The sequence below is a fragment of the Chroicocephalus ridibundus genome, chromosome 1 (genome assembly GCF_963924245.1).
Source record: "Chroicocephalus ridibundus chromosome 1, bChrRid1.1, whole genome shotgun sequence".
In the NCBI taxonomy this organism is placed as follows: Eukaryota; Metazoa; Chordata; class Aves; order Charadriiformes; family Laridae; genus Chroicocephalus; species Chroicocephalus ridibundus.
Genome location: NC_086284.1, coordinates 168,999,398 through 169,026,571, shown reverse-complemented (window position 1 = coordinate 169,026,571; position 27,174 = coordinate 168,999,398). Strand labels below are relative to the sequence as shown.

Below are 27,174 nucleotides of genomic sequence, written 5' to 3'. Positions count from 1 at the left end.
CTCTAACCTTTTGGGACCTAAATGCACCTCTTTGTTAATTCTGCTGCTCACTATAGTATTTTACAGGCTAAGAAACAATGAATGAATAACGCTGTTAGGATTCCTGGACAGATACCGTGCCGCTGGGAGAAAGCCACCAGCAGGGTTAGTAGGTCTTTCAAGGCTTTGTCCCCATAGAGGGGAGTTCAGTGTGTTGCGTTTCTGTTCAGAGTTCAGTGTTTTGAAGACCGCGCAGCGCTGCAGTGATGTGATCACAACTATAAAGCCTCACAGAAAATCTTTTTGCGAGGCATCAGCAGTATTTCTGAGCATTGCTTGCTTCACTGCATTTACCTCTGGAAATACCAATTGTTTACAAAAAGAAAAAAAAGGGCGTGCTATAGTTTAAAAAAATCACAGAGTTAATACATTGAGACAATATTAAATTGCTACTGCAGCTTGATTAACCCTTGTTTAACTATCTGGAAACTACAATTTTACTCCTTCCTTTGGAGCAGGAAAGGAAAGCTGAAGATCTGTCTGTCTTGGGCCCTACTTTCTTCATGAAAGCAAAATCTAAAGGTAAGAACAACATTTTATGCTTTAACACTCTTTTATTGTACAAAACAAACAATTTATTAAATATAGCATCTGTTGTCCTTTAGAAAAAAAACCCACATACACAGAGACACGTTTTTTGCTCATGTTATAGCTTGTCCCTTGAAATCAATGACTTTTTTCTGTGCTTTTCAAAGGCAGTGCACAAATCTCAAGTTTCATGTGCTTCTAAATGAAGCCTTTAAATACATTCTTTCTCCTCAGTACTACACATGGTGGAGTTAACGCTCCTCAAACACTACTGTTCTTTAGGCAGTGACTTTTCACAGTGATCAGTTCATGTCGGAAATCTTGGTTATTTCATCCTTCGTATCTTTGCTCTCAGTTTGAACTCTTGTTAGATTGGCCAATTTCTCATTCAGTAAAGCAATTTCCTTCTCCCGCCGTAATACATCCTCCACTAATCTTCCTATTCTCAGTGTTAGGTCACTTATTAATGGCTCGAAAATGGCAGAATCCTTTTTAAGTTTGTACATCTTGGGCTTTAAATCATTTGCAAATGTAACCGTCTTCAGAACTTTTGCTCTGTCACCTTCGAGATTCAAAAGTCTATCGGAATGCTTGTTAAAATCACTCCTTAACTCAGATAACGCTGTCCTAATTTGCTCAATTTTTCTTGCGTTACTGGATGCCAAGGTTTGTAGGTTTGTACTTCGGTCGATGCTACTGGTAAGCAGGTCACCTATATTTTTTACTGTCTTCTTTTCACCTTTTTCTACTCTGTCTTCTAGTGTTTGCAAAGAATCTGTCAGCGCAGTCATATCTGAGACTAGGCCTGAAATGCGCCTTATGTCAGTTTTTACTGTCACAATCGTCAAAGTTGTGTTTTTTGCTACAGAAGCTGCATTCTCTTCAACACTTGAAACTGCATGAAAAAGAGCTGTTAAATTCTTCCGCAGTTGTTCTTGGTTTTTAATTATGCTGCTAGACCTTGCTTTCATTGCATAAATATCTTCCTGCAGATGTTGAACGTGAGGAATTATTTGAAGGTCTTCCACCTGTTCCATCAAGTTCCAAGTCTTTTCACACTAGAGGGATACAAACAAAAATATTTGACAAGATTTCTAGCTGAACAACTCGCATCAATTTTAAAGCTATACTCTAATGAAAAATCTTCATGTTCTGATATTGAAATTGAGGAAATAAACTTCTGTTGCAACACAAGCAAAAATTTCATTTTTTTTCCCTTTCAGAATATATAACAAATTCAAATGTTACTACTTTTTCGTATTATTACAAAAATTACAGGACGGTGCTATATGACTTTCCAGCATGACCTCTGAAAACGCAAGTCATCAAATGTAATTTTCTTCTTATTTATGGAACGTTTTGTATTAAGCCTATAGCCTGCGCAACCCAGAGAGACCCATGTTGAAAGGTATTCAGAAACATTTTAGAAAGATGCCTACTTTAAAATTCTGTTATCCAAAAATCACAGACCGTAATTAACTGATGTGGCTTTATTTTGGTAACTGTGATACGTATTTTGAATGTGACATTCACAGAAGAAAAAGCCAAAGGAATTAGGCATGGTTCCCTTTTGTTTGAATAGCCACCAAAATACGTCACAGAAAAACAGTACTTGAACAGCCTGGCTCCCTCAAAGCTACATTAATGAGGGAACACTCATGCCACTGTTAGATTTTTGGCTGAATTTGTTAGTTCACTTTTTTTGTTTGGGTTTTTTTTTTTTAGTGATTGGTTCTTGGTTTTCAAATTTGAGAGGAAGAAAGGAGGATATCTAAGTGATACTATCCTGTTCAATCCCCAATAAGTCAGTGTAGAACTTGGAAAGGAAAAAAAACACCGAACAGGCAAACACATTCCAAGAGGTTACGATTAGTTTCAAGTTACTAATTCTTTTCTTGACACTACTAGTAAAAATACCACAAAAGAAACAAGTATTTTTAACTTTTTGATAGTGTTGGTCATTCCTCATTAGCACAGAACTGTTAGCTTAAAAAAAAACCATGAAAATTGAGGTTGTGCAGAATTGTGGTGGTTAATGCCCTCAAGGATGAGTGAGGATTTTCCGTTCCACCTCATGTATCTTCAGCTTTCAGTAAGGTTAGCGTTGATGAAAGACATTAAATTGGGGAGCATACCACTGCTAATGGAGTCACCCTTCCCCAAACATACATGAAGTACAAACATACTTGGAAAAAACATTTAAAACACGTTTCCGTATAGAATAGTATTTCTTAATGGACCACTAAACACTAAAGTATTTATTCCATACTCTCTTCTGGAAGACCAATTTATTTTGAATTAGATAATGCAGCAGGACAGGGCAATCCACTACAACATATTTTTATTGAATATGACTGTAAACAGATACAAATCTATATGAAACTGATAAGACTTCATAACATTAAAAAATGCTGGTTTAATAGTTTCTTGAATAGGCAGCATTAACCATTTACTGAAGATTTCAGCAGAGTTCTAGATAAAAGAGTGTACAAACCCAGAATAATTTAACTTAAGCCTGAGTAAGTCATAAATATTATGGGTTCACACTGTTTACTAAGCAATCTCCTTTCCTGAGTTCAGAAATCAGGAACTGGAAATTATCAAGGCATAAGTCTGTAGACACAAATTTATGGTGGTCCTGAGATCCAAATTTCAATGAACAGCCATCAGGCCTATGAGGTAGTGCTATATCTGGTGTAAGCAGATCTATGTTAGATATTCCCTGCCCCTAAGTACATAACTCCATGTCTTTCATTAATTGCTGTTGAAGCAAACTTCACCAAACTTTGGGAAACAGTGTCAGTAACACTCTTAAGTATTTTTCCCTTTGGAATGCAAAGCAATACCAGACACGTCATGTAATGTCTAACAGAGAACAGTCTACAGAAGAAAAGGTTAAAACTTGTTTCTAACAGCACCAAAACAAACAAAACCACAAAAAAAACCCACAACCCCAAACTGATAGTGACCGATCACACCAAACTTGCAAATTAAATGATGGAAGAAGAACATAACAGGAATATCCGTTAATTAAGAATTTCAGTCTATATATAGTCCAAAGACTTCAATGGCAGAACAAAGCTGTGCCGGTCATTTTAGGAAGTCTGAAAAGTTTGGAAATGAGGTCGAAGAAGGCTATTTGTGTGAGGTCTAAGAAATAAAAGATAACACCAGCTGCTATGTAAGCCCCTGCTTATGAACACTGGTACCAGACGAGGTTCTCAGTAAGGGCTACTTTACTGATGCTTTCTGTAATGCTGTTGTATCTAAGCTTCAGCTGTTAAAAAATGTACTTAGTGCTTTCCGGCATGTAATAAAATATGCAGATACCAGTAACAACTCTGACATTGAGAACTCTGTACCGTGAGCACAACATCATTATGGTATATAATACATTAAAAGCAAGGTACATGTATATCTGCCTAGAGATAAGAAGCATTACAAGTCCATGGAATATAATACAAAAAGTAAAAATATAAAAAAACAAAGTAGTGAGAACTAAATATAAATTTTAATCCAACAGCTCTGGTTTTGACTTTTTTTTTTTCCTTAAATCTAAATACTTTGCTTCAAATTCCATTTTAATAAAAATGATCTTTTAATAAATAAGCTGAAAATAATCCTTAATTTATTTAAGAAAATACTCCTTGCCTCCTGCAACACAGTATTTCTTGCTCTCTATCCTCTTTCAGTCTAGTCCAATGCCTAGTTAAATTATGACAATATTTCAGCTACCCTTAACGTATGTTGGAGTTACATTACTTAAAATAAAGTGCTCTGTCATCAATGAAAACCCTAAGTCCAAATTCACTTATCCCCATTCTGGTCATTTTCTAAGTTACAACTTTCTAAAGTTATTTCTTTTGCTTCTGAAGATACTTTTATGTCACGCACTACTTCTTCGAAAACCGTTATTTTATTTTGCACTTTCAACATGCTGTCATTGTAGTGTATGCTTTCAAGAACCTTTTGCATCGCCGTTGTATCAGAGACAGTTTTCAACATATCATTTTCCACAGTATGTAGCTGTGTTGTCAAGTCCCCTATCTTTTTCTCCACGCTTAGCAATTCACTTGCTAATCTAAGAATAGAGTGAATAGCATTTTCAATTGTTGGCAAATGAGCCTTGCACTCCTCGATCTTAGGTTCATAGTTCACAAGTTTCTGATTCAGGTCTGTGTCCTTGGCTACCAGAATATTCTTTTCTTCTTCTAGTTTTTCAACTGCCTTTGCGTGTAAGTCCAACTTTTGTTCAATTCTAGAGAATTCATCATCTTCTTGCCTTTTTAGTATTTTAATATTTCTGGCTGTACTGTCTTCCAAATCTCTCACTCTTTCTGAAAGGGATTTAATTCTTTGGTCAACTTCATTAATTTGGGAAGTAACTTCTGTATGTATAAACTTCACTTCAGATTTTAAACTACTAGTGTTTGTGTTCATTTCATCCAAGCTTCTTCTCCAGGAATTTGTAACATTTTGGAACTTCTCATTAATGCTGTGCACCTTTAGAGAGAGAGTCTGTTCATTGTTCTGAATATCATTTATGGTGTTATGAAGAGAAGATATTTCCTGCTCAAACTCAGTCATCCCAGAGACAGACGAGGCAGCTTCTTGTAGGATGCTTTCAGAAGACTCAAGCTGCATTTATAACACAAAACAACGTCCAATGTCTCCTTAACAAAAATAAGACTAGAAAACCACTTGCCTTTATTAAACAGAGAAAAAGTCCCTTACGAGCCACTTTACTTGTTACAAAGCTCCTATATAATTTGTTTTCATATTTCATCTTATAAATATTGTTGATTAACCTAGTATGAAAGAAAAAGTCACAGAAATGGGTATGTTTGTTGTTGAATTTCTATAGACTACGTGCCATTTTCTTTGTTGTCAATCCCTTATTTTCCACAGTGGTGGTTTTGTTGTTTTTTTTTTCCTGGTAAAATATATCACACTACCTAAATCCCATGCAACATTTTGCAATCTGGAGTGTAGTATATAAATATCCAAATTACATCATGTATAAATGACATCATTATGAGATCAGTGCTAAAACAACAGCACTAGCATAAGCCATGCTGAACTCCCATCGTTATCTGTAAGATATAGAGGATAATTCAGCAGTCAGCCCAAGTTTTCTACTTGAAAATATCATGCATAGATAAGAAAATAAAATAGCAATGAAAAAATATTACTATCACTTAATTATGTCTTTCATATTATTACAACAGATCTACTACATTAAAATGCCTGTAAATTTTCTTCAAATCAATGTATATTAGAATTATACAGAGAGCACTACTGGTAGAATAAAGAATGCGCATACATGTAAGTTTTTAAAAATAGTTTAGTGTCTAAAAACTAATACTGAGATACAACCACTATATTCACACACTTGAACAATGGTATGGATTGACACATTACGTCACATGAAATATTCTCCAAAGGCCTATTCACAGGCAAGTAGAACACATTATGAACATTTATTTTAAAACACTGAGTTAAATTTAACTAAATGACAACAAAGTTAAACAATGTCAAATGTTCATCAGAGTTTATCCAATTAAGATGTTAATGATTACCTTTTCAGAAATTAAGTTAACTTTATTTTCCACATCCAGGAATTTTTCAGCCTCTTGCTGTAAGAAACTGTACTTCTCTTCCATATTAGCAAATTTATTTGACTGCTGAAATAAGAACCTGCAAATTGCAAATAAATAAATAGTAAACATAACTACATAATTAGCATAAATTAAGTGTTCCTGGACCTGATTCACTGCAATCTGTAACTGTCGGAATTTGTGTTCACAGAATTTGCTAGATCAATACATGAGAGGGGGAAAAAAAAAAAAAAAGGATTTCATGAAGTTGATCTCGCTTCATACTGGAGTTATCTTTCAATAGAGGTAGAAAAATAAGGAAGCATCCATAGATATGCTTTGTTTTTACATTGTATGCCATCCAAACAGGAAAAATGTCCAATAAGACTGCTGACATAGGGAGGCCATTACACGCTTGTAATGCATTGCCTCACAATATATTTTATTGATCAAGTATTATTTAACTGGTGGGGGAAAAAAAAAACCACAAAAAACCAATTTGTATTTCCTTGCAAAGCATCACAAAATCATGCATAGAAGCCTTTGGATTTAGAAAGAAATCTAATGTTGTTTAATTGTAACCACCCAAGAACACACGATGCATTGTGGCAAAGCTTGTATAGCTACTGTTAAGATGATGTTAGCTTTGAACAGACAGTAGAGATCTCAATCCTGTACTTGATATACATACGAGATTCATCTACTGTGAATTTGGGAGCTTTCTGAACTGTAAGCACTTTATACAGTTAAAAAGAAAATGAGACAGCCCTGAATTTTGCTGGATGTTTATTAATCCCAAAACAAGGTTTATTGTAGACTATGCAGGGGTCCTCTCAGTGGTAAGAACAATTTAACTAGAACAATAGAGTTCATTTAAAATACTTGTGCTTTCATAAACTGATACTTATTAGTATATTGAATAGCGATTAGAAGTTTCAAAAGATCTACGACAGTCTCTACAGATAAAGTTAGGCAATAAAAGCTAAAATGCTAGCTATAGACAGATACATGCAAACAGACATAAATAGATAAAACAGTAAGCAGAAGCATCAAAACATTTTACTCTACTATTGTCATTCTGTTTCTCAAGGATTAAGATAATGAGATCTGAGGGACGTTAAGAGCAAAGTTTACCTCAATTTTCAGACTGATGTCTAGAGTGCAATAATCTGGACTGATTTCTTGCACTAGAGTTCCGAGAATTTCATCATACAATTTCTGCCAGAAGCTCAGTTGCTGATGGAACTAAGGTATTGATGCTGCTAACATGCTAAGACATTCTAAAACATCTTTTACAAATATATTTGCCCTTTACTTGAAGACTCCACCTGATAAACATTTTACCACACTGCTAAGCAAATTATTTACAGAAAACGCTACTGCACTTCTACTGTTGAATTATTTATTACTTGCCAAATGAGCCTTGTTGTACTTATTGTCAGATTAAGTTGCCCTTCACAGTCACATGTAGTCTCCAAAGCAGGTATTTACAATTCATGAGCAAGACACCTTTTAAACTTTCAACATGATACAACAGACCGAGCTTCTATAATCCCTCACTCTATACCAATGTTTCCACACTTGTGAATATTGGTATTGTATTCTTGATCCTTCCAGCTTTAACAAATTTCTACAGGCATTTAACCCAAACACTATATTCAAATGCAACTAATCACATATTCTGTGACTGGATACTGTATAGAATGCAAAAGAAAATATTTAAATACACTGCAGAGGGTTACCTACCAGGTCAGCACCAGGCAAACAGCAAGGGAAGATATGCTTAAGGTTGTTCGTGAGTCCATCCAAAAGGAACTCCGATTATTGCTGGTCCTGGGACTTGCCAGCTTCCCACAGTTACTGTGCTTCTTAACCTTTCGTGAACCCTCGCTGGTCTTGGATGAAGTATCTTTTTTCCTCTGCTTAACTTCAGACATTCTGTGTTTTTAAAAAGCAGAAGCAAAGAGAGACCTAGGAAAAAAAAACAACCAAAAAGACAAAACAGAATGGACTAGTTACTTCTAAGCACCCCCAAATACAAACTTTTGCCCTTTAGTTACACAAGTACAGCCCCCAAAATGTTTCCTTCAGTGCTGACTGTGTTTGCTAGTTATGTGAACTTTTGTAAAGTGTCATAATACTTTCATAAGGCTTTGTGAACATTTTTGTTTTCCGTACCATAGACCACTGCTTTGATTTTTTCCTTCAAACTGAACTGAGTTTTCAAACATTAGCTAATTTCACCTTTCCAGAAATATTTCATCTGTTGTACAATAAGCAATTTTGAAGATATATTTTCAATCACTAGTGAAAGCATGATATTTCTTTATATAGTTGATTACTGTCACAATTTCATCAGGATTTCACTATCCTGTTTTACTTGTAGATTTTTTTTAAAAAAATAAATTACCTACTCCACATTAAAGGGGAAAATTAATTTTCTCATTTTTAAAAATGGTATTGCAAATCAAGCTTTACTTTAGAAATAGTTCTGTTGTAATGATTTCATGCCATCTGTAAAACCACAGACATCAGCTGATAGAAAGCCATTAATAGAAAAATACAGAAGATTAATGAAATAATGCATCTAGATAAAAGAAAAGCTATACCTTCCACTTTGTTGAAATTAAGATCCAAATAAATTCAGGCAATATGAATCTCCAGTTTCGAAGAATACAAAAACTCATATTCTAACCAAGTGGAAGTACAGAGTGGAATTTTCAAGGCTAAAATGTTCCACCATGCTGCTCAAAATAGATTAGATCCTTGGTGGATTCAGTTTAGCATAATTTGAGACAAAAATGCTGTGCTTCCTTCTGGATAATTTTGCAGGATTGCTTAGTCACATGTCAAAATATAAATATTTAAGTATTACAGACAGTTACATAGTCTCATACACATGTAAAAGGCACGGTATGAAAGCTTAGAGCTGTTTGTGAATCACAGTTCTAGGAAGTGTGCTCGGAGTTTGAAACATGTAGGAAAAAACCATCTCTTGCTCTCCCAAAAAAATAGGAACAATGATACTTTGTAACTTTTAAACACCTTTATGATTGAGAGCACATATTATGAAGTTAAAATAATTAAAAAAAAATAAGAGATATCTGAACGGTAGTTAGGGAAACAGTTTAATACAGGACCAACAACTCGGCTTTAACAAAGATAACTTCAGAGCGCCGGGCAGGGCAGAGGAACGACCCGCAGCTCCCCACAGAGACCGTCTCAAGCTCCCCAGCCCCTTCCTTGCCCCGCTTTTTCCCCTGCCCCAGCCCTGCCTGCGCTCGGCCCGGGGCACCGAAAGTGACAGGCCGCCCCCTCCCCTCCAGGGCGCTTCCACACACCCTCCGCCCGCAGGAAACTCCCCCAGCCCAGGAGCGGGCCTGCGGGACGCCACCCAGCCCCGGCCGCCTCCCGCGGCCCTGCCGCTCCAGCGACCGCCCGTGGCGCCACCGACTCCCCCCAGTACTTCGGGCCGCTTTGCCCGCTCGCTCCCTTCCTCCCTCGGCAGGCCGGTACCCCCTCCGGCCGCTGCCGCGCTCCTCCGCCGGGGCACCCTTATCGGGAAGGCGGGGAGGGCCGTTGCCACGCTGACACGTCCTGGGGCCCCACCTCTGGCCGGGGCCACCGCCTGGCGCCGCGCCCGCTGCAGCCGTTAGCCGCCTTTCCCTCAGCCTCTGCCGCGCCCGTTGCAGCCGTTAGCCGCCTTTCCCTCAGCCTCTGCCGCGCCCGTTGCAGCCGTTGGCCGCCGCTCCCTCAGCCTCTGCCGCGCCACGTCAGGCGCTAGTGCTGCCGCCGCTCCGCCAAGGCGGCCGAGCCTTCGCGCCGGCGCGGGAGCGCCGGGCTTTGTTCGGTGGGGGCCGGGCTGCCGGAGGCCGGCAGGGACGGCAGCGGGCCGGCCCGGCCCTTCTCCCACCCCTGGGGGCCGGAAGGAGGAAGTGCCGGCGGTGCGCTGCTTCCCCGGTGCCGCGGTAGCGGCTTCTCTTCAGGGCGAGGCGAGAACTTGTTGCCGGCGGCTCCTGACGGCCCCGCGCTGCCCGGCGGGTGAGCGGCGGTGGCGGAGAGGGAAGGGGGGAAGGGACGGGACTGGGCGAGGCGAGGAAGGTCCGTGCCCGGGCGGTTTCCCCGTGGCGCCCCCGAGGCTGGCTCCAGCCCGCGGCTCTGGGGCTGTCTGCTGAGGAGGCAGCTCGGCGGCCCCCGCCTCGGGGGGGAAATGGCGGAGGTGGCCGGGCAGAGCCCCCCGGCCCGGCGGGGTGGGGCGTGGGGCGGTGGCGGGCGGCTGGTCTGAGCGCTCCGGTTTCTGTTTCGTTCTCCCCGCAGCTGGAAAGGGCCGCTGCGGTGAGGCGTGTCTGGGTGTGAGGTAACCCCTTTGTTTTGTGCGTTTGCGGGGTGCTTGCTTTATGTGTTTGCTTCATGTGTGGATTGGTTATTACTATTTTTTTTTCTTTACCTGGACGTTTTGCGGCTAGGCAGCTTTCACGTCCCCTTTCCTAAGCCGTGCGGTGGAGTAAAGGTGGGGTGAAAGACTTTCTAACCCACGTAATTTCCAGTGAAAATAGGAGATTCTGTCAGCACGGCGGAAGAGGCACTACCATCGCGGGTTCACCCAAAGGCAGCTGTTCTGCATCTACCGGGCTCCTGAAGGAGTGAAGGAAAAGGTGAGCATTTCTGCAGGCTGCTCTGTGGAGGAGCTTGCTATTGCCTATGGAGCCTTTGATCCTTGCACAGGAGTGTGATTGGAGAGATCGTTTTGATCATTAGGGACTCTCAGGGGCAGCTGATCAGTATTCGGAAACTTATACGTGGTAGGCAATAGTTTTCACCTTCTTTTGTCTTCAGGCAATATTTTTTTTTTTTTTTTAATGACATAGAGGAAGAATGCAAACTTATGGTTGTGTGATGCTTATGGTTGTGTGATGGTTGATGCTGACAAAGGAAGATGCAGATCAGTCGTTGGCAGTGTTGGGTGTTCCATCCTGCGTTGGGATCTGAGTGTACTTGTGCGGAGTCTTGGACTTAGAGACAATATCGAGTTTATCTCATGAGATTTGGTACACAGGAAGTTTATTTTTTATTGTAATTCTGCCCGGTGCTGTCAGCCATGAGACCAGTCCTCTTTCTCATCTGTTGTCCCAGTCACATGATTCAAGGACTTAAAAAAATTGAGGGATGTAGTGGGAGGGGAAAAGACCTTTTCATAGAGACATTTGGTATGAGAAGCTTGCACAGACTGTGATTCTTTAGTTCCGCAAGTGTTTGTAAACATAAATTCATAGAAATGTGGAAAAGGACTCAGACTTTTTTTTCATGTAGTGACCACAAGAGTTTTACTGTGAGGCTAATTAGTTGTTAAAGATTTAAATTCTTTTTATACCTGCTTTATATGCCTCCAAGTGGAGCAATTGGAGAAATAACGTGATCAGATTAATTGTAATAATGCTCAGCTGGATGTCTTTATTAAACACAATAGTATATGGTATCTAAATAATATTCCAAGAATACTATTCATATTCACAGCAGCTTGTGAACTAATACAACTGAATAGTTGACAATGTGCCTTTTTTTACTCTGTTGAAAAGGAATGATATTAGATTTTCCCAGTGTTTTCTTGATGCTACTGTACTGTCCAGCCAAGCTGGATTTGTGGGTCATAAACAGTGTAATTAAACTCATAAAACAGTAGTATGAAAGTCTCCTTATCAAGACAGAAAGTAAAAAAAAAACCAAAACCAAAAAAAACCAAAAAAAACCCCCAAAAAACCCAAACCACTAAATTTTTTAGCTTTCTGCAGTTTATAATATGAACTTGCCTGAAACTTCATTGTATTTTCCACTAATGCAGCTGCTCTGCTACTTTTTCTGACTTTAAAACCAAAATTTATAAACTATTTTAAAACTCAGTTCCTTGTACTTTTAAGTTATGTTTTGATTCTGCCTTGACTTTTTTTTAAACGCTGAAGAAATATGGATGCGAAGAGTAGAAATTGTTTACTTATGAATCGCCAAGCATTGGAAAGAGACATCAAGACCTCTTATATTATGGATCGTATGATTTCTGATGAAGTACTGACATTACAGGAGGAGGAGAAAGTGAAACAACAGGTAGAATTGTCTCTCACTGTTTTTTATCTTCCTAGTCTGTTCACATGTTTTATCATTCTTTTTAAAAATAATACTTTCTGTCTATCTCGTTGCTGGATTCAGCAAATTTGTAAGCATATGTCTAGCCTGCAGTTGAGTCAAGTTGAAAGCTGTTACACAGTTGAAGGTGATGAACAGTCTATAATTGACAGAGTGATAATCAGATAATTTCTAAGGTCCCTTAGTTTTTCATAACATTTCTTTCGATTTTTTTTTTCTAGAATACACAGAAGGAGCGAGCAGCTATGCTAATAAACATTATTCTTGAAAAAGATAATAATTCATATAGATCCTTTTATAATGCACTACTTCATGAAGGGTACAGAGATCTTGCTGCGCTTCTTCAGGACGGCATCCCTGCCATCTCCTCTGGTAATGGAAAAAGTTCAATGGATGGAATGACTTCATATGGTCAGTATAACTACAGCAATCCCTATGCTTGAAAGTAAAGACAAGTTGTATTTTTTATTCCTTACTAATTGACTATCTATAATACCTGTTCCAGTGAAAAAGGAGTAGTTGGTGCATTTGCTTATTTTAGTAGTGTAGTCAGTATTTCTGTATTTCATAATTTAATACAGCAGGAGAGTTACAACAGTTACGACTTCCATAGGTCATCCTGAAAATCTTCATATTTAGTAATGTTTATTTTAAAAGACAGGACACCTGAAGCTCTCACAGTTTTCTCGAAATTGTAACATTTTTGTTGTACATGAAAGAAAGACTCTTGACTTACATATATTACAAGACTCTTGTCTTGTATATATTAAAGAAGCTGACTCTAATGTAAAAAAAAATTGTAGCCTCCAAAATTCTGACATCTCTCTTGAAGAGTAATCTGTAATCTCTCAGCCTACATTCCAATAGTAAAAGCCTTAACAGCATGCTTTCTTTTCTGCCGCATCCACAGGGCGGTAACTTCTGGTTGAGAAAGTGACTTGTCAGTTGAATATAGTAACGTTGAGCACCTATGTCTGTTTGCCACGGTTTCTACTGGAGTTGTTAATTATCTTTTTACTTCTAGGGATTGATGTAACTAGCTGGCATAAAATGTAGTTATTAACTGGGACACTATTGCAGGTGGGAGGCTAGTTACCTGCTAAGTAACTTATTTCTAAAAAACAATATTTTTTTCAGTATTTGGTGTTGTGAGTTCAGTAGTTTTTAGAGCATTTGTATGGGACATGAGTTGGGGGAGAAAGCCCACTAGTTATTTGGGATGGGGTGGGGAGCTGTTTGGTTTGGTTTCAAGATGCATCACATCTTTAATTTAATTTTTATTTTCATGTATCTTGTTTTTAACTTTAGTTAAGACAATTCTCTGTGAAGGAGGTGTACCACAGAGACCGGTTGTTTTTGTCACTCGGCCAAAACTAGTAGATGCTATTAAACAGAAACTGTGCTGCTTGGGAAATGATCCAGGCTGGGTCACAGTTTATGGAATGGCAGGCTGTGGGAAGACTGTTTTAACAGCAGAAGCTTTAAGGGATCATCAGCTCTTGGAAGGTAATTTTAGAAAAAAAAAAAATCTGTATTTTTATAAAATTAATACATGTATATGCACATCGGATATATACGGTGAAGTATCTTATGTCATCTGAAAGTAGTTTAAGATTTAGATTTCTAAGTTCCTTAAGTGCTTCTGAAATATTTGCTTGCAACTTAACAACTTTCATAACGTTTAGTGCTCTAGGACCACTAAATATTTTACTAATTAATAAGAAAAGATTCTGAGTAGCTTTTCACCTTGGAATCTGCTTTGGTTTATGAGAATAGATACATCCTTAATTAACTTGAAATTGTTATTTCTCTTTGTGCAAAATAATAATATTTCGTTTTTATTCTTTTTGGTCATTGCTTGTTAAGTCCTCAGACTCTTCCCCTTGTGAGTTAGAAGAAGAAAAAAATCTTCCTCTAACTTTTGCATATATTTTGATAATGGCGAGCATTTGTGGAGTGATTACACTAGTATCACTTTAACTTAAAGCAGATCATAAATGAAATCGTTTAATGATTTTTTTTTTTTTGCCCTGCATAGGACTCTTGGAGGAAAAAGTGGGACTCGGGCATTAGAAAACGTGATGTAGGGATAGATACAGGATCCTCTGCTGCAGCTGGGGCTTCTAGATGCTTTCACGTTCACTGTCTTGCAATAATTTTCACATCCCAGACCTTGAACTCCTGCAGTAGAACAGGGTGGAAAAAAGTAAATGCGAAGTTAGACTAGCAGGAATATGGATGTAGAAAGGGTTGCCAAGGGACAGGCAGGACGGCATGTAGAGAGGAGGGATGACAGCATCAGCGTCAGTGTGAATTCTGTGGGGGAACTTGCTCTACAGAGCCTGTTCCTTTAAAAATGAAAAGTAGTGGTCTTGTAGAACTATCCTTCTCTGTTAATGGTAGAGTTGCAAGTTTGGCTTGCAATAGACTCTAGAGTTCTATATTTTAATTGAAATTGAGTCATTGATTGCTATTGTAAGCTGCTCTTTAATATGTCTGATTTTAAATGTATAGCACAACTAACACTGCATTTCTTGTTAGATTACTTTCCAGGAGGAGTTCACTGGATCTCTGTTGGAAAACAGGACAAAGCAGGGCTCCTAATAAAACTTCAAAATCTCTGTAGTAGATTAGAACATGACTCTACTCTTTCACAAAGGCCACCACTTAACATTGAAGAAGCTAAAGATCGTCTTCGTTTGCTGATGCTACGCAAATATCCCAGGTGATGTCAGTAAAATGAAACACTAGTCTTTAACTGATAAAACTTTACAGAGTAACTTTGGTCGAATCATCTAGGTGTCTGTGTTGTGGTTACATGTCTCTGTGGTGTGGTTTGTTGTTTGGTTTGTTTTTTTTTTTTTTTTTAAAAACCCAACTTCCTAACTCTTCCACTTTTTGCTTTCCCTTTTTCTGTTTTACTGTAGCTAATTAGGAAGTGTTATTCAAGGTGAAGCTGACAATACTTCTAGAATTTTAATTCTTGTGTGGGGGTTCCCGTTAAAATTTTCTGAATTACTGACTTGCATATGATAAAAGAATAAGTAAGTTCAGCTAAGTGTACAAAAGCTGAAGGGTAAATAAATGCTAGAGGCAGATGCATAATATATATAGTATAACTGTCCCTGTTTAGATGTGTGAGTCTTTTAATGGGGTAACTGAAGGGTTACATTGTAGGCTTGTCCTGGATATGAATATGTTTAGTAGGCTAATAAGGCTTCTGCTAACAAAATATGTTAACCAGCTGTGCAGGAGTCACAGTTGCTTGAAAAATTATTAGTAGTTGAATAATGAAGGTTGAAAACGAACAGTTGGAAGTAAGAATTGCTCTAACTTTCAGTGTTCTCATTGTGTACATAGAACGCTTCACTGATGTGTGAGGATCATACAGCAGTAACAAGGGTGTGTATCACTGCTGAAAATTTTTCCTTTCCAGAACAGCTGATGTCTACAGTTATCACAGCGAAAGCAGGTTTTCATGATATGATCAATTATTGCCAAGAAACCAGTTGTTTTCAAACTTCAGGAAAAGTGACTCGATTTAATCAAGCAGCGTCTCAGCCACTGCACAGCTTTTTTCATCTTTGAGCAATAGTTTTTGTTTGTTGAGGATTTCATTACCCTCTGGGAAAATTTGTGCTAAACTAAACTAGCCTGCACCTGAGTGAGATATCTCAGTAATAATACTCCAATCTTGTGATCTTTATAGATGACATAGAGTAGAAGAATACTGGCATTTTTGTACAGGGAAAAAAGTAATCTTGTGAAGAAAGGATTTGAAAAACACTGCCAGGTCTTCCACAAGAAATCTTTCATTTTTTGTGGAAGTCTTGTATGAAAAGTGCAAACAGGACACTTTCAACAAGTGGTTATCTTCATTGAAACAATTCTTGTTAGCTTTTGACACAATTCCTGTTAGTTTTTGTTCGTTAACAAAACCAAGCTCTTTGATACAGAAGAATTTGGAAGTTTAATTCATGCACAACATTACAGTCCCTTCCAAGTAGAAGGGAGAACTGTGTGCTATTTTCTTGTAAGATGTATCCCTATGGCATCATGAAATGTTCCAGAAGTTGGCAACTACTGTATAGCCAAGTAACATGACAGCCTAACATGGTTGATAGTGTTTGTAGTGCACAAAGTGACTCATTTGAGAGGTACTTAACTGTGTTTTGTCAAAAAGCTCCTGTATATGAGGAAACTAAGTGGAAAGGAGAAAATGCCAGCTTTGGAAACAGTTAGGCACTTGTTTTTATTTGAGGATGTTTCAGTGCCAGCTGTGACAGTGTCGTCTTTATAGACTGCCAGATAGCATGTAGGGTGCAGTTCACCTGGCAATGTTTGTTAATCTGTTTCAAGATAAAGTAATGAATATTAAATAGGAGTATTGCAGAGAATGACTGCACCTCAAGGAGAAGGTACAAGAATTGATTATAAAACTTTTCTAGTCTGACTTCTTTTCACCATTACGAAACTATGTTATTGTGATCACACTGTTCATCTTAGTCCTGTTTATCCTTTCCCTTCTCTCCTCTATCCTAACCACTTTGATCATATTGCTGAAATTGATTCTAAAGGTAGGAACTTCGTATCTTTGAAAATTCTGTAAGTTTATGAAAAGTTGACAGTCGGATAAAGAAGAGAAATACAAGTAGGTGCTTTCAGTGGTGAAAAGGTGTATACAGAATGAATTGAAGGGAAGCACACTTTGTTGCGTTGCTAACCGGCCGTGAGCTGGGAACAGGCCCGTGCTCCATCCTTCCCAGTTAGGTATATGTGAGAATGTGGTAAGAACAAACTGAACGTGTTGCTGATGATGGGTTATCTGGGAAATCATAGTGGGGATGAGAGGAGGCAGAGGGGAACGAACTGGAGGGAGGTTCACAGGCTGCAAGTGTACTGGAAACTAAGCTTCACTAGTTCTGTGGCTTGTGGAGCTTGATCTGCACTAGAATTCTCTTTGGTGCCCAAAAGTCACTTCAGCTATTTCTGGCTTCAGATTGTGAATCCAGTGCATTTCTTGGGATTAAAGTATTAGTCAAATGAAAACTTTCTGAGCAAAATATCACTGTGTTTTATTGTATTATGGTTGAAGAAACTGAAGCTATGATATTCTTTAAGAAATTTCAGACTTGTGATTGTTATCACAGGGTTTAGTAGTATTTTTTTTTGGTTTTTTGGTTTCTTTTGGGTTTTCTTTACAGTCTTAATTAGGATTTAAGATTTGTTGGTGTGGTTGGGGAAGAAAATCACTAGTACCAAAAGACTGGGAGAACTTTGAAGCTCTCAGATTAATTAAAAATATAAAATCAGGCTGTAATTCATGCTGCCCAGCATATTTTCAAGTGTGAAAGTACCACAAAATTAGTCATTTATGGCTATGATAGTATTCTTGTAAAGGGTGTTAATAGAGCAATTTTATAAAAATGGGACATGGGTATCTGAGACTTACATGCAACTTTGAAAATGTGGTGTAATGTGTATGCACTTGTTAAGAAGGATAACATCCTTATAAGCATTGATGGCACAGGTGTCATTTAGCTGAAGAAAAATGCAGAAGTCTTGGCATGCTTCAGTGGGAATTGGACAATTTAGCCAATGACTAGTGTAGTTGAAAACTCCATCCCTTTAAAAAAAAAAAAAGGACAGTAAATATAAACAATTTGCAGTATTCGGTTTCAGTAACTTACTTTCCTTCGCAAACGACACAGAATGCAAATAACTGGTACTTCTTTTCATAAATCTACTTGCCAGCCAGTCTTTTTGACTTCTTACTCCCTTGGAATCAACCTTTTACAAACAGTTTTCAGTAACTTCTTTGTCAGACATGGGCAGGTGTAGGGAGGTCTACTTTACATTATTCTGATGAGATTCCATGTAGTAACCTACGAACATAACTAGCCATAGGATTTGAATATGTAGTCACTATAAAATATTATGTAAAAAAAAAATTTCATTATCCAAGACAATTCCTTCATAAGAGGAATCGTATCTGAAGATACAAGAACAAAACTGAGAACTCTTGAGTCAAAAGGAAACTGAATTGGTTTCTCCCACAAAGCTTATCAGTAACCTGTGTCAAGCAGAGTTTTTATCTAGTCCTATACAACGTTTTTCTTCACTTACAGTATCTGATGACATGAAAACAGAGTAAACATTTCTGTTTTACCTGGCATCTACTAGTGGAAACATTTCTGAAAATGTTATTGTTTATGCTTCAATTGTAGCTATAAAGCAATAAATGGTAAAAACATTTTTTTGAGATACTTGCATTCAGCTTTCTTGCACTGTGTTTAATGCTCTCTTAAGGTATGTTACATATTAATACAAAAATTATGTAGTGATACATTGTGAATTCTGAAAATGTTTCATTATTAAAATAAAATGCGGTACTTCAGGACTAATAGTTGATCTGTAATATTTCTTCTTGCACTAGATCTCTTTTGATCCTGGACGACATTTGGGATTCCTGGGTATTAAAAGCATTTGATAATCAATGTCAGGTTCTTATCACCAGCAGGGACAGGAGTGTAACCGATGCTGTGGCTGGTAAGGAACAGTTTCCTCTCCTGAACCACAGATTATGTGTGTATACGTATGCAGTTCGTTCTCGTGAACTTTTAAAAGAATCTGATAGCATCTATGACTATCAACTTCTGCACAAGAGACGAAGTTTTAGCTCTTTATGCTCTTCATGAAATAAATGTTATGTGTTATCCTGAAAGTTATATGTCTACTTTGAAGAGTGCAATGATTCTCAACAAAATAAATTAACCTGTGTGACACTGCTGCTGTTAGAGTGATTATCTCTACACTATTAAGCATTCACCAGTATGAAGTGCCCATAATGCATTTTTAATTATTAGATCATAATTTAATTTTTTGTCTCTTTAATGTAAACTTGATTCTGATAAGTAGAATTTGCACTCTTCTTAGTATTAAGAATTTAAAATACTATGCATAAAATTATGAGCCAGATCCTTTGCTCCAGGTTTTGTGTGGAAAATACTCTCAATTTACATAAGATTTTTTACATTCTTTTAATTTTTTTCCATGTTTTTATGTCTAGGCAATAAATATGAGGTTCATGTGGAAAGTGGACTAGCACATGAGAAAGGACTGGAGATTTTATCCCTATTTGTGAACATGAAAATATCAGAACTGCCAGAACAAGCTAACTGTCTTGTAAGGGAATGCAAAGGTATACTTGCCGCTCTTTAACATACCATTTACCACTCACTGTATTTTTTTTTTCTTCTAGGTTTTTGACTTGCAGATAGAGGAAGGAACGTTCTTTAATACTGTATACCTTAAGTAAAACACAAGTGTTTGTTAAATGCTTTTTGTTTTTTTTCAAACTAAATAGAAGTCTCATGTTGATTTTCAAGTAGTTTTTTTCAGCGTATCTTCCTCCTGCCCCCTATTACACTTAAATTTGGTGAGTTTGCAGGTGTCTACGTGAATGAGATGTTTTGTTTGTCTGTTCTCCGCACCTCAAGGATTTAATCAATGTAGTGAGAAATTTACCTGATGTATTCAACCACTTGGCTAAACTATTGGATTGTGTTCCTTGAAAACCTCTAAGATTAATTTAATCTTTTCCTTCAGGTTCTCCTCTTGTGATATCCTTGATAGGTGCATTGTTACGAGACTTCCCTAGTCGTTGGGAATACTATCTCAAACAGCTGCAGAATAAGCAATTTAAAAGAATAAGAAAATCTTCTTCTTATGATTATGAAGCCCTTGATGAAGCAATGTCCATAAGCGTTGAGCAACTGAATGACAATTATAAAGACTACTATAAAGACCTCTCTATCCTCCCAAAAGATGTTAAAGTACCTACTAAGGTAATAACAGCAATGCATAAATATAATAATTTTTAGTGAGATACAAACAATAACTTTAAAGAATTAATAAAATTTATAATTGTTGTATATAACTTGTGCATGTAACTTAATAGTAATTGCTAGATTGGGTAGGTCTGGTGCATTATTGTATCATGAATTTTATTGTCAGTAGTGAAACTAAAAAGTTCAGTGAAACTGAATAAATGTATTCATAATGTTAGTTTAATATGCATTCTGCATATAGCTCTTTAATTAGATTGTAATTGAGCTCTCTGAAGGCTTAAAAACTGTTATGTGAAATTTGTCTCCTTTAAGAAAAAGATATCATCACCATAAATTAGCACAAATAGACAAAAGATGGGATAACGTGTATTATCTGTCCTGATATGGAAGAATTGGTAACTTACTGAATTTATTACCATTTGTAATATGTCTATATTTGTTACCATGTGTTTTGTTGTCACTTAATTGGTAGCCTCTTATGATATTCACAGAAGTCATATTACCCCTTAGTTCTGATTCTTTTCTGTCTTAATGTGCTTTTCTAGGTTCTCTGTATTCTTTGGGATATGGAAACTGAAGAAGTTGAAGATATACTACAGGAATTTGTTAACAAATCGCTGCTGTTCTGTGATCGTAATGGGAAGTCATTCCATTATTATTTACATGATCTTCAACTTGACTTTCTTACAGAGAAGAATCGCAACCAGCTTCAGGTAGGGTATTGACTAATTTACTCGCTTTTAACTTTGCTCTCCAAAGCTGGGCATTCTTCAGAAAATGTTCCTTTGTTAAATGGTATCCAGAGTAGCTTCATAGAATAGGTCCACAATGCAGTTAAACTTAATGCTGACTAATTAAAAACGTTTATTTTCGACTTGAAACTGTGCAGTGATTTCATGATGACTCCATTTGGAGCTAAGAAACTAAACTGAGAGAAGATTCTATATCCATTATTTCTCTGTCAAAGACATTTCCAGCAGGAGATGGAATGTTCTACTGATGTTTCCAAAGGCATCAAGACCCTACCAGAATAGGAAGTTTCTTTTTTAATTCAGAGAAGTGCTTTTTACACCTTTTCTTCAATTTAAAGCCAGTCTTGCAGGGAGAGGACCTATATGTTGGGCCAAATAAATTTATCAGTTCCGAAGGACAAGGCAGAAAGAGTAGATATGAATAAAAGGCAAGTTTTTAGACATATGTAAAGGTCTTTTTTTTGTTGGCTACCCACACCTAATGTGCAAACTGATTTGATAGCTCTTCTCAACCTAAGAACGAAGGTTAACAGCTTGCTTTTCTGTCTTTTAATATCCAGAGAATGTTTCTGGAGAAGTCTTAAGCAATAAATTAGGTTAAATGTGCAGTTCTAGAACGTAAGCTTTTCTTGGTTCATTTGTTGACGTATTATGATTGAGAAATAATAATAATATTATTCCTCAATACTATATACAATACAATATTAATAATAATTCCTCAATACCGAAACCAATCCGTACCTTGGTATAGTATTAACTGAAAGCGTGTTTTGATTCACATTGCAGGAGCTACATAAAAACATAGTAAATCAGTACAAGAAATATTACAAACTTAATACACCTGTTCCATCTCAAGAGGATTGCATGTACTGGTATAACTTTCTAGCGTATCACATGGCTGGTGCCAACATGCAGAAGGTGAGTTCTGACCAGTGTTCTCTGTTTCTTTTCTTGACCCACCCTTACGGCTATCTTTCCCCCCAGGCTTTTTCCCACTTGAACCTCTCTTCTCCCAGGCTTTTGTGCAGATAGGTAAACACTCAACATAGAGTCCTTTAGGAACTCCACTGCTAATCACTGTCTGTTATGAAAACTGCTTAATTTCTATCCTTTGTGTCTTGTCTTTTCAACCAATTCTTGAGAAGATTTCTTATTTTGTATCGTAATAGCTTGTGTTTTTATTTTTCTTTTGAAGAACCTTTGATAAGAAATCTTCTCTAAACCTTTTTGAAAAACCAGGCTCGCTTTATTGTATAATACAAATAAATTGATTTCTTCAGAAAATTTGATTAGATTAGTTACTTTTTTCTACAGAATTCTTGTTAGTTTTTTCCTCTTATGACATACTGATTTGTGTGTAAAAGTCCATTCTCTGTGTTACCAGATTTCAACAGCTATAAAAAAAATCTATGAAGAGTTAGATGGGCAAATTTCTTGTTCCCAGGATTGCCTTAGCACCTTAAAACAATTGCAGGTTTTTTTGCTACCTACTGTTCTTTAGGTACTGAGCTAGTATAAGATGCAAATCATGCAGCAAGATTAATACTTTAGTAGTTTCAGTTGAATGTCTTCAGAGTTCTTGCCTTGAATAGCATTGGGTCCTGGTTGTTAATTGCTTTGTTTCACATGTACTCAAACATTTAGAATTGAACCTCTTTTTGAGATGGGCCAACTGTGAGATGAGCAGGTAGACGATGTGCTGGGTGAAGAACTGGCTAAACGGCAGAGCTCAAAGGGTTGTAGCGAATGGGGCTACAACTGACTGTCGACCAGTCACCAGCAGTATTCCGCAGGGTTCAATTCTAGGGCTAGTTCTGTTCAATATCAATGATATGGATTCATATTTCAATTTATCAATGATATGGATGCAGGATTTCAATGCACCATTAGCAAGTTTGCTGATGATACCAAACTGGGAGGTGCTGTTGACTCTCTTGTGGGAGAAGAGGCCTTGTAGAGGGTTCTAAATAGATTTGATCATTGGGCGATGATTAATGGAATGAAATTTAACAAGTCCAAATGCTGGATCCTGCACCTAGGACAGAGTAGCGCTGAGCACAATTATAAATTGGGAGAGGAGTGGCTGGAGAGCAGCCCTGCAGAACTGGGGATGCTGGTTGACAGCAGGCTCAATTTGAGTCAGCAGTGTGCCCTGGCAGCCCAGAGGGCAAACAGCATCCTGGGGTGCATCAAACACGGTGTAACCAGCTGGTCAAAAGAGGTGATTATCCTGCTGTGTTCAGCGTTGGTGTGGCCTCACCTTGAGTACTATGTGCAGTTCTGAGCCCCACAATTTTGGAATGATGTGGATGTCCTTGAATGTGTCCAGAGGAGGGCAACTAAGCTGGTGAAAGGGCTGGAGGGTATGTCCTATGAGGAGCGGTTAAGGACTTTGGGCTTGTCTAGGTTGGAGAAAAGGAGGCTGAGGGGCGACCTCATTGCTCTCTACAGCTCCCTCGGGAGGGCAAGTGGAGAGGGAGGTGCTGAAGTCTTCTCCCTGAGATCCAGTGATAGGAGTGGTGGGAATTGTGCAGAGCTGCACCGGGGAGGTTTAGACCGGGCATTAGGAAGCATTTCTGTAATTACCGAGAGGGTGGTCAAACACTGGAACAGGCTTGTTGATGTCCCATCCCTATCAGTGTTTGAGAGGCACTTGAACAATGCCCTTAATAACATGTTTTAGCTTTTGGTGAGCCCTGAAGTGGTCAGGCAGTTGGACAAGATGATTGTTGTAGGTCCCTTCCAACTGAAATATTCTATTCTAATAATTCTTTTTTCTGTTTCTGATTGCCTTTTAAGTAGCTTTCTCATTTTTAAGTTAAATGCAACTGCAGTATTTTTTGCTTTTATTCAAATTCAGCATCTGTTAAGAAGAGCAACAGATCAGTGTTAGCAGAGTGATCTTTGCTAAACTGGACTAGAAGAAGCTTTATCAGAGTTGTATCTTAAACCAGGTTTTGCGTGCTACAAAAGTCAAGATTTGCTTTGTGCTCCCATCCCTTCTCTGACTAGCTGTATCAAAGAGCAGTCCTTTGCATTAAAATAACAAGTTTAACCTTCTATACCCAGAATATTCATACCTGATCAAGTAGGATGCAGGAAACAGAAATTGCCTAAGCTTTTAGCTGGAGACAATTGTACCAAAGCATATTCAATACCTAATGTATTTCCTGTGCATTTCTTTTTCCCCTTGAGTAGATTCTGTTGTGGAACTCACACTCTGAACTTAAATTTGTATTTCTTTTAGGAACTCTGTGATCTTATGTTTTCTCTGGATTGGATTAAAGCTAAAACAGAATTGGTAGGGCCTGCTCATCTGATTCATGAATATGTAGAATATAGTTCAATCCTGGATCAAAAGGTATGATACTAAAATGTAAATGACCTGTCCGTTCCAAATATATTTTTCCATGTTTAATTGCATTTTGTTGGATGTAGGGAGATATATAGAAAGCTTAAAAAACTGAAACATAAAAACAGTAGTAAGTTAAACTTTAACTTGGAGAAGAGGAAGATCAAGAAAACTTAGTTTTCAGTTTTAGCTTTAGTTGTAACTTCAGTGTGTGCCCAAGTAACTGACCATGGAACTCAATAGCTAAGGTTAACAACAATAACTGATGGTGGGTACCTATGGTACTCTGCTTTTTAAGAGGTGCAGAATTTTGTTGAGCGCTTGGACAAGTCTTTCTGATATTTCACATTGACTGCTTATTGAGTAAATCACTATTGCCAGTATCCTTTATTTGAAAAATAAGGATAATAAGCTTTCCTGAATAGGGTAATGAATATTTCAGTCTATCATATGCACTTACTAGTAGAACATAATAGAAAAATAGAACTAAGTGTTTCTGTCAGAATATTAGCTGTATAGAAAATTTAAAAAGCAAAGGGCATTTAGGAAATTAATCTACATTCTATGTTATCAAGTATTATCTGCTCCGTATATAGGATAGCACAGTACGTGAGAACTTCCAGGAATTTCTGTCTTTAAATGGGCACCTTCTTGGACGGCAACCGTTTCCTGACATAGTACAGCTGGGTCTCTGCCAACCGGAGACATCAGAGGTGTATCAACAAGCCAAGCTGCATGCTCAAAGAGAAAGAGGAGCATTTTATTTGGAATGGATGTAAGTAGCTGCAGTCCATCCGCTGATATGCTGATCCCTTGATCCAAGAAAATAATTTAATGTACAACTAAATACAATGTGTGGCTAATACAAGAACTTTTTTAAGAACTGCTGGGTTTTTTTGGGGGGAAAGAAAGTGAAATAACTTTCAGGAACTTGTGAGAGGAGGGGAACTCTAGATATGTAAGGCCACAAATTAGTAATAATTACATAGAAATAAATAGAGGAATATATTTACTTCTGTACTCAATGATTGTTCCGTTTAAATAACTATACAAAGATGAAAATAAGGTACTTTGAAACATCTCTAAATGCTTTTTTTAAAAAAAAAAAACTTGAAGTTGTAGTGCAAGTATTGAGTATGGCACAATATGTGCTTAGGTTTTCTCGTAAAATATACACTTTAAAAGTGAGAGCATTTGTGTTAACTTGCAAAGTTTCTGAAAGTAGGAAGATGGGAAATACTAAAAGGCTATGTAATCTTTATCCAATCTTGATATTTCTCCTATTTAAATAATTTTTTTCTGTTTTCGTATTTTTGGAAGTTGTTTAAGGAAAAAGTATACATACCTAAACATTTTTCCACCATAGTCCAGTAGTCATCTGACCATGTAACTGTCTCTGTTAGATTCTCCTGTTTGATGTTTCTGTTCTGATAACTGCAGTACTTGGTAGTTAAAAAACAGAATTACTCTGTCAGGTAATTATGGTAATAACCAGGCAGATTAATCCAGGCATACTTGAATTCAGACCTTGTCTTTGAATATTTGGTTATTTCATTTTGTGTTGCTAACAGAATTCTAACTAAAACACTTTAAAGTTGCACGATTCAGCCTCCAGGTAGTTCAAGGCTTTCACCTTGGATATGGGAGAGTTATGCTGAAGAACAGCACTGAAATCAACGGAACAGAGACTGATGTTTTTGTTTCCCATCCTAGGGCAAGGTCCTAAAAATGATTTGTAGGATGGGTAGGTAAATACGCTGCTCTCTTGACCAGCAACTTTAGCTTTATTAAAATATGCAAAAAAAAAATTAAAATGCTGGCTTAGGTGAGTCACTATTTTGCAGTGAAAAATTGCATTCATTCTAAAGTACACCTACTTTATTTGATATGATTTACCCATTATTTAAATGCTAAGCCTGAAGACGGGAACTGGTAATGATAAAAGCTTGAAGTACATTGATTCATTTAGACTCTCGAAAAAAAATTAATCTTGTAACAATCTATTCATCACCAAAAATCATCTTATTACAGTGACAGCTTCCTGTATTAAGATCTGGCTAAACAGGATGATCCTGATTACTACTAAAGCTAAGTTTTTGTTAAAGTTAGGGAAGAATCATCTAAGGTGTGTTAGATTCTGTACTTGATCTCTGATTGAAATGCAGCAATAATCATAGGTTTTATTTAAATATCTAGTGATAAGAATTGAGTCATTTCTATTAAAACCAAGTAAGTTTACTAATTTTTAAGTTTACTTAAAAATTTGTTTACTAAGCCAATTCATGAATGTTTTTGAATAAGCTTGAAAAGGAACCTGCAGGAGAACAAGAATTCTCAGGAAGAAATTTATATTTGGAAATAGCATGTATCAGATCGTAAAAATGTCATTAGGAAGGCTGTATCTTGCAGTGCAACAGCTTTGCCCATAAAGTAGCATGTTAATTTCTCATGCACATATTATCTTTCTTGATCTCTAAGCTGTAACTATTGCACAGCAATAAAAACTCTGAGTGAATGCTGGAATTTGTGTTTCCCTTATTACTTCAACATAAGGGCTAAGAGGTAAGGTAAGGTTGGTTGGCTGTTTTGTTATAAAGCTTGCCACTCAAGATGCGTGGAAAAACTGTCATCTTTTTATAGAGGATTTTGAATAATAAAAATGCATTAGGAAATCTTACTCATCTAAAATCAACTGTCTTACCCTGTAGAAATAAAAAATCCTTGAAAAACCTCTACCGTCTGGTTGTTCGTCCGCATAGAGATGCAGTTTACCATGCCTGCTTTTCTAAGGATAGACAAAGAATAGCATCATGTGGAGCTGATAAAACACTTCAGGTAAGATACCTGTGCATGCGTGAAAAGAGGTGCTGTGTACCATTCTGATTAACATTTGTTAACAGTCCTGTTTTTCTTTTGCT

At 37.4% G+C, this 27,174-nt stretch overlaps 2 protein-coding genes across 8 annotated transcripts in view; one reads left to right on the top strand and one right to left on the bottom strand.

Annotated features, from left to right (window-relative positions):
- Positions 1-572: 572 nt before the first annotated feature.
- Positions 573-9,953, bottom strand: IKBIP (IKBKB interacting protein). 3 transcript variants are annotated; one of them, XM_063322741.1, is made up of 5 exons: positions 9,880-9,953; positions 9,774-9,836; positions 7,911-8,135; positions 6,147-6,264; positions 4,189-5,205 (listed from the first exon to the last, which is right to left on the bottom strand). In XM_063322741.1, the coding sequence occupies exons 3-5, from the start codon at positions 8,099-8,101 to the stop codon at positions 4,375-4,377; spliced, it is 1,140 nt and encodes a 379-aa protein (XP_063178811.1). In that variant the 5' UTR covers positions 8,102-8,135; positions 9,774-9,836; positions 9,880-9,953; the 3' UTR covers positions 4,189-4,374. The 3 variants fall into 3 exon arrangements, with proteins under 3 accessions (XP_063178812.1, XP_063178811.1, XP_063178810.1); XM_063322742.1 differs by lacking the exon at positions 4,189-5,205 and adding an exon at positions 573-1,625 and having other exon boundaries at positions 9,774-9,927; XM_063322740.1 differs by having other exon boundaries at positions 4,190-5,205; positions 9,774-9,908.
- A 132-nt stretch (positions 9,954-10,085) lies between these two features.
- The window catches only part of APAF1 (apoptotic peptidase activating factor 1), a 37,946-nt gene continuing 20,857 nt past the window's right edge, over positions 10,086-27,174 (top strand). For 4 of the 5 annotated variants that reach the window (XR_010069458.1, XM_063322737.1, XM_063322735.1 and 1 more), the window contains exons 1-14: positions 10,094-10,205; positions 10,631-10,819; positions 12,122-12,263; positions 12,524-12,713; positions 13,611-13,808; positions 14,844-15,027; positions 18,739-18,851; positions 19,372-19,503; positions 19,911-20,149; positions 20,698-20,865; positions 21,691-21,822; positions 24,152-24,265; positions 24,853-25,031; positions 26,965-27,091. Coding sequence is in view for 4 of the 5 variants with exons in the window: in XM_063322737.1 (XP_063178807.1) it covers positions 12,126-12,263; positions 12,524-12,713; positions 13,611-13,808; positions 14,844-15,027; positions 18,739-18,851; positions 19,372-19,503; positions 19,911-20,149; positions 20,698-20,865; positions 21,691-21,822; positions 24,152-24,265; positions 24,853-25,031; positions 26,965-27,091 (1,914 nt within the window). In the remaining variant the exon portion in view is untranslated. Of the gene's footprint in view, positions 10,206-10,630; positions 10,820-12,121; positions 12,264-12,523; positions 12,714-13,610; positions 13,809-14,843; positions 15,028-18,738; positions 18,852-19,371; positions 19,504-19,910; positions 20,150-20,697; positions 20,866-21,690; positions 21,823-24,151; positions 24,266-24,852; positions 25,032-26,964; positions 27,092-27,174 lie in introns of all 5 variants that reach the window. The other variant, XM_063322736.1, reaches the window with a different exon arrangement.